Here is a 7,582-nt window from a genome sequence, read left to right on the forward strand (position 1 = left end):
AACTTTTAAAATCTAGCTTGTTACACAAACATTCTTTAATCATAAAAGAATTCTTTTTTCATCAAGACAAGATCAGTGCAATTCGAAGTTGTGAAAGTTTGAAAAAAGAAAAGCCCGGAAGCAGGGTCACACAATGGTCTTGGCAGACGACGGTTTATCAGTGCATATCGCCGTTCCTCTCAACAGTCAAAAGCCATCGCTAGAGTTCTTGTGAACCACAGCCGTTTGTTTCGTGCATAAAAACGTGCTATTGTAAATAAGCTCACATCGAGTCGCATTCAAATAAGGCTAACTGACGACTGCATTGTGAAAAAGGGCAACTGGATCACACGGGTTCACAATGGCTCAGGGGTAAGATAAACCACGCAAAAATAAATTCTTTGAAAATTATTCGCTCTTTACGGAGGGCACCTAGGATGTTCTCAATCGGTGAGTGTTTAAATGAAAGGGTGTTTGTATTGTGTGTAAAAGCCTGACCGTATCTGTGATGGTTTACGGGAGGCTTACTGTGCTTTTAATCAGGGCTTGCATGTCGTGATGCAGGTAATCAAACGGCACTGACCCACGGTCAGTTTCCTATATACGCTGCAGGTTGGACACAAATCGTGAGCCATGCTTAAGTTTGAGAAAATCGTGAGTCATGCTGAAGCACAGATCATAGTCACAGCGGTTTCAGTCATACCAACAGCATTTCCACAGATATAATCTGAGTTTTGCTAGTGGTTGGAGCAACTAAAGGGCTTTTGGCCAGCTTTTGTGGGCTGTGGTACGCACTGCAGATGAAGGACTTGCTGTCACGTTGCATGTAACACGTCTTCTGATGGAAAAGGTAGCCAGGCTACATTTACATGTCTTTGTACAGATTCTGGTGACTGCTGCAGGTGAGACGGTCACTGACTAGAAATGTCTGGGATGTCTACGACGATGAAACAGGTGGCCAGTCGTCTGCTACCTGCCAGTGGACAGACTCGGGTAACCACTGCAGGTACGCAGTCAACAAATCTGCAACACAACAGAATGCACATCAATAAGCATAAGGTCCTTACTTTTGGCATTATTTATTAATAACATCTGGAAAATTTGAAAAAGAAAAAAGTAAGCAACTGGTTTCTACACCTGGAAAAGATGAACGAAGCAAAACTGGGTCTTACCCAATTGGGTGGTATGCAGCCACGGGGTCGGATTGGTTGAAATTGAGATTTGTTGTGATTTCAACCAATCAGATCCCTGGCTAGTTCAAACCCAGTTGGGTTGCACCCAGTTTTGCTTTGTGCACCTCAGCCAAGCTCATATGACTCAAAAGAGTCTGAAGAAGCCTAATTGCCTTGGGTTTTACTTCCCTGAGCAAGACCAACCTGCACTACCCATTTGCCAACATCAACTAAAACCAATAGCGGCACTTTTCCTGCCACTTCAGTGCAATGTAAACTTGGTTCACCTGTATTCGCACTGCTGGAAAGGTCACCTGCATTCAACAATTGATAGCCATTTCAAAAGCCACTATGTGCTACAGAATTACACTGTTGTATATGCAAACTGTCATGGTTTGAAGAAAAAAGGCAGTATTCAGAATTAATTTGTGTTTTTTTGTGTGTGTGTATTTGTATCAATTCTTCATGGCAATTCGGGCTGCTTTTTCATTGGGGAAAGCTAGCAGGCATACAGTATGGTGCTACCCAATTTTTGGCTCACGAAGTGTAGCCTATGCGATCGTAACTTTGTCTGTCTGTGCGTGCGTTTGTGCGTGTGTGCGTGTGTGTGTATGTCTGTGGTAGAAACTTTAACATTTCCGAGTCTATGTGTGAGTGGTTATCCAAGACTATGGATAAAGCTCGCATAAGATTACGTCACGGTCAAAAGTGTTTGACGTCAATTAATGCATCATGACGGCATGCCTCCCTGTAGTCTTTCTCTCTCGCGTGGTGTGTGTGGTCTCGGTCATTGTTATTTTGAGCGGGCCGAGACTATTTGGCAGTCGTGTCCCTGTAAGTAGGCTACATGCAGACACAGACAGATCTAGATCTAGTGTCTCTCTTTCTTGCACAGTCGTCACCTAAGCTTACTGTGTGTGTGGGTGTGTATGTGTGACGGAGTGATTGAGTTTGTGTTACTGTTTGTCTATTTCTTACGTGAGCCTTGAAGGCTTCGCCTCTTGTTCTTTTCTTTTTCCTGCATGCATATAATCCTGTTTGCAAGCCCTGAGACTTTTCCTGTGATTGTGGGATCTTTATCGTGCACACTGGACTCCGAGGAGAGTCTGTAAAAAGTTGACGGGGAAATAAATCCCTCGCCGAACATGGGGGCCGAACCCATAACGATAGCAACAACTGGTTTCAAGCCAGTGCCACTACCAACTGAGCTATCTCCCAACATCACCAACACTCACACTGGGGGTCTTTGTTCCATTCTTCCAGCAGAGCTTTCTTGGAGTCCACACCGCGAGCAACCAGCGCTTTCTTCAGGGCCTCCGTTCTGGGCTGAAGCCTGCACGCATAAAAGTCAAGTCTTTACAATAAAACAGTCACTGAAAATGTTTGCCAAAACTTTGAATCCTTTGGGTGGGTTCCGACCCAACCTGTTGGGATAAGCCAATACGTAAGTTATGGTATAATGCGGGAAAATAAACTTCAGATTTTAAATTATATCTCTACCCAGCTGTTTGTTATCACGTCGTTGGGAAGAAATTTAAATGTTTCTGTCACATGGATGTGTTCTCTGATGTTCACAGTACAAAGAGAGAGAGAGAGAGGGGCAGAGAGGAGGGAGAGAGAGAAAGAAATACAAACAAGACATTCGGCGCATGACTAGGCCATGGAAAACAAGTCGCGTAAGGCGAAAATACAATATTTAGTCAAGTAGCTGTCGAACTCACAGAATGAAACTGAACGCAATGCCATTTTTCAGCAAGACCGTATACTCGTAGCATCGTCAGTCCACCGCTCATGGCAAAGGCAGTGAAATTGACAAGAAGAGCGGGGTAGTAGTTGCGCTAAGAAGGATAGCACGCTTTTCTGTACCTCTCTTTGTTTTAAGTTTCTGAGCGTGTTTTTAATCCAAACATATCATATCTATATGTTTTTGGAATCAGGAACCGACAAGGAATAAGATGAAAGTGTTTTTAAATTGATTTGGACAATTTAATTTTGATAATAATTTTTATATATTTAATTTTCAGAGCTTGTTTTTAATCCGAATATAACATATTTATATGTTTTTGGAATCAGCAAATGATGGAGAATAAGATAAACGTAAATTTGGATCGTTTTATAAATTTTTATTTTTTTTTTACAATTTTCAGATTTTTAATGACCAAAGTCATTAATTAATTTTTAAGCCACCAAGCTGAAATGCAATACCGAAGTCCGGGCTTCGTCGAAGATTACTTGACCAAAATTTCAACCAATTTGGTTGAAAAATGAGGGCGTGACAGTGCCGCCTCAACTTTCACGAAAAGCCGGATATGACGTCATCAAAGACATTTATCAAAAAAATGAAAAAAACGTTCGGGGATTTCATACCCAGGAACTCTCATGTCAAATTTCATAAAGATCGGTCCAGTAGTTTAGTCTGAATCGCTCTACACACACACACACACAGACAGACAGACAGACACACACACACACACACACACGCACATACACCACGACCCTCGTTTCGATTCCCCCTCGATGTTAAAATATTTAGTCAAAACTTGACTAAATATAACAATCAGTATGTGCCTCTGCAAATAAAAAAAGCCACAAACTTCATGGGAAAAAAAGCCCAAAACCAACAAAATAACCGACCCCAATTATTTTTGGTCTTGTCATCGGAAACAAACTTTTATTCATTTGCCTTATAAGGAAAGAAAAGAGGAATGTGCCACTCACTTGGCCCAGGCCTTGTTCATGGTGGAGGGGAGGGAGAGGAGGAGGGAGGTGAACTTGGCTAGCTCCGGCACCACCTTCCCCTCCAGCAGGAAACGAGCGAACCAACTGTACCGCTCCGCCAACGCAGGGTACTCTAGCCGCACCTCACCCATCTCCCAGCTGCTCCGACCTGTCACAACACAAATACATGATCGTTTAACTTGTACCCCGATATTGTAAAGTCGAACCCGAGAACAGACTACTTCCAATTCCAGGTGGTGGATAGGGGAACGGCCCCCAGATATGGGGGCCAGCTGCGAATATAGAATAAGCAGTCCCGGACCAACTAGCGGTGTCTCTACTAGGACGGGGTGGGTTGGCAGATGGCACTGACAACCCTATAAATGCCCTACGTGTCCGATGACGGTTACACCATGCGAGTAAGAGCCGCATTAAAAGCTCTAGCCCCAGGGTGAGACCCCCCGGTAAGAAATCCCCCATGTGTTCCCAGGGTCAGGTTTTTGAGCCAGGAACTAAGGGCGGAGTAACCCCAAAAGAAACCTAAGGGCTGAAGTCGGAGGATCTGGGCCAACAGGCGCACCTTAACCAACCATAGATCCACGCAAATTGCAAAAAAGCGAACGACAAGAAGAAGAGGTACAGTTAAACATGTCTATAACAACCACTGAAGGGACCGACCAAAAGTGGTTGTTATAGACAGGTGGTCACTGTGGAAAACTGAATTATGTACAGCGGAACCCCCCTTTTAAGATTTTCAACAAATCTGAGAAATGAAGGTCTCAAAACGGGGGATCTTAAAAGGGATGTTCTACTGTGCAGTATTATGGAATAAGATACCTGATCATGCCGTAATGCTGAAAGTCTTCTGGTTTTGAGACTATTTCATCAAATGCTGTTTTTGTGAAAAATGGGGCCTAGATGACACCCTGGGTGGCGAGAATTCTGTATCGGACAACATTTTTTTTAAATCGCCATTTCCTCAAGTTTCAAGGCATATTTTTTAAACTCATGTTCCATTTCCTAAACTTTGAGTTTTGCTTTCTTTGGTCTTATAGATCTGTCAAATTCAAATGTTTTTTTCTTCTTCTGATTTTGTTGATTATACCTCATCAAATACAGAGAAAAAGACAATAATTCCTGTGGTAGGAGCTTGCATCTCTCCACAACTCACCTTCTTCTTCTTCTTCTTCTGCGTTTGTGGGCTGAAACTCCCACGTACACTCGTGTTTTTGCACGAGTGGAATTTTACGTGTATGACCGTTTTTACCCCGCCATTTAGGCAGCCATACGCCGCTTTCGGAGGAAGCATGCTGGGTATTTTCGTGTTTCTATAACCCACCGAACTCTGACATGGATTACAGGATCTTTTTCGTGCGCACTTGGTCTTGTGCTTGCATGTACACACGAAGGGGGATAAGCCACTAGCAGGTCTGCACATAAGTTGACCTGGGAGATCAGAAAAATCTCCACACTTAACCCACCAGGCGGCCGCGACCGGGATTCGAACCCTCGACCTTCCGCTTTGGAGGCCGACGTCTTACCACCACGCCACAGCGCCCGTCACAACTCACCAAAAGTGCTCTTCATGTGACACATGACCTTCCCAGTGTCCTCTCCCCAAGATGGCGGCGGGTCTTCCAACGGTTTGGAGAAACTGCAGTGGAAGGGTGCCAGCACTGGTAACCACCCTGGTTCTATTGCCACGATACCTGATAGCAGGTGAGCAATGCCAATAATCAGTAATAATAACATTCACAGGGTTCCTACAGTTTTTTTGTTCTAAAATTCAAGGACTTTTCAAGAACTTTCAAGACCTTCTGAAGAGAAAATCAAGCACCCTCTTACCTTCAAAGCTCGCAATGAAACACTCGCTAGTTATTATATCCCCTTCCTGCACGGCAATTTAAATCATTGGATGTTCAAAAACTAACGATTAAAGTTTTTGTCAAAGGCGATAGATTCGTAGCAGACGATGGTTTGAAAGCAGACAGACTCAAAAAGGACTGTAGGTTACTGTTCAACTTTTTCTTTGAGGTTATCAAATAATAAATCATTGCAATTGTTTATTGTGGGTGGTTGTTGTGTGATCAGTTTGCAGCATTAGAGTTTTTAAGGACTTTCAAGGATCTAGCCAGTTTTTTAAGCACTTTCAAGGCCTTGAAACTGACCCCTCCAAATTCAAGCACTTTCAAGGATTTCAAGCACCTGTACGAACCCTGCATTCAGTATTCAACATAAGTTACCCACTTCTGATAATTTTGTAGAAAGAAAACTTTGTTTTTGTGGTGAAGTGAGTTTAGCAAACACCGAAATGTTCTGACAGCTGCATGGAAGTGTCAATCAAGTTTTTAATCAATCAGACTGACTAGATTTCAAAACATAAACTACAAAGTTCACAGATTTCAAAGCACAAATTCCACAATGCACATAATATTATTCCACAATAAAACATCTGCCATATATACAGCCAAAATAAAGCTTAGATCACTGACGACTCACCAAAATCATGACTTTCTACAATCCGCTCTATTAACAAGGAAACTGTTTGTGAACCTTATGGCTGACCGACTCTTACAGAAAAAGCAACGTCAAATTGTGCAGCAAATGTCGCAATCATACTTGCATATAACTCACCTTTCATGTATTGACGTGTAGTCTGATGAATGTACTGGTAGACGACAAACTCTTTCTTCTGTTTGCACAGCGCAGAGGTGGGGTGGATGTACACAGGATCCTCTAGCTCTGCACACTGTCACAGAAAATGAACCAGTTTTAAAGCTGAAGAGTATCAATAAAATGAATAAATTCACTTTTAGAAGAAAGAGGGGACACAATGTAGCTCTGATCCATTTTTGACTACCCATGATACTGCCCCCTGATGTGTGTGTGTGTTTCCCGTCTGGTTTCCCCAAGTTTCCAATATAAAAGGCCCGAGTTGTTCAGCGAGATATCAGCATAACTTCAGTCAAAGAATCTTTCACTGTGGCTTGCTTTCAACAGAAACGACAGGTTCAAGGTTTGCAGCCAGGGGACAGTACCCAGGGTAGATGGATCCGAGCTGTGTTGTGTCCCCTCTTTCTCTCAAAAACCAACAGACAAATTCTGGAAATAACTCTGTCAGGTTTGTATGTGTTATGAAAGAGTGAATTCTCTAGGAAACATTGAGGCAAACTTTCCCACGTGCCATTACAGGCCAATCACTAACAAGGGGCGTGTCTCCACATGGGGTCCTTGCCCTTATTTGAACTCAACTCTAAAAGCTTTGACTGACCTGATAGGCATGCTTGTGTCTGTCCTTAGTACCAGGTGGTGGATCAGGGCACAACCTGTAGACAAGAGACAAATATCACATAAGGACAAGGAAAAACATTAATAATGTTTCTGATTCCCCAACCGTTCCTAAGTGTTTGTGTAAAAAAAAACCACTTAACCCCCCCCCCCCCCTCCAAAAATAAAGGACAAAAAAAGTCACCGACCACAATTACACTTATATTCCATCAACTCTAGTTTTCAGTCTAGCAAAACAACCACCAGATGCAGAATTTTTTTTGTATGTGATGCTGCTACAACTCTTTTCTGTCCCTAAAGTCTTATAAATATAGGCCTAATTAACAAAGCGTTCAATGTAAACCTTTTCCTCACATGTATTTTTTTTTTATTACACGACATTGGTTTGTCTGTTTGTTTGCTGTGGATGTGCAGCTCATCTGTTC

General features: G+C 42.7%; 1 protein-coding gene across 1 annotated transcript in view; it reads right to left on the reverse strand.

The window, feature by feature from the left end:
* Positions 1-514: 514 nt before the first annotated feature.
* Positions 515-7,582, reverse strand: part of LOC138975710 (probable ATP-dependent RNA helicase DHX37) — a 31,550-nt gene continuing 24,482 nt past the window's right edge. Inside the window, exons 24-29 of the mRNA XM_070348465.1 lie at positions 7,141-7,195; positions 6,504-6,618; positions 5,441-5,578; positions 3,870-4,038; positions 2,387-2,484; positions 515-1,002 (exon numbers count right to left, since the gene is read on the reverse strand). Of these exons, the coding sequence (XP_070204566.1) occupies positions 917-1,002; positions 2,387-2,484; positions 3,870-4,038; positions 5,441-5,578; positions 6,504-6,618; positions 7,141-7,195 (661 nt within the window). The 3' untranslated portion in view covers positions 515-916. The remainder of the gene's footprint in view (positions 1,003-2,386; positions 2,485-3,869; positions 4,039-5,440; positions 5,579-6,503; positions 6,619-7,140; positions 7,196-7,582) is intronic.

This window comes from Littorina saxatilis, linkage group LG9, assembly GCF_037325665.1.
Source record: "Littorina saxatilis isolate snail1 linkage group LG9, US_GU_Lsax_2.0, whole genome shotgun sequence".
NCBI lineage: Eukaryota > Metazoa > Mollusca > Gastropoda > Littorinimorpha > Littorinidae > Littorina > Littorina saxatilis.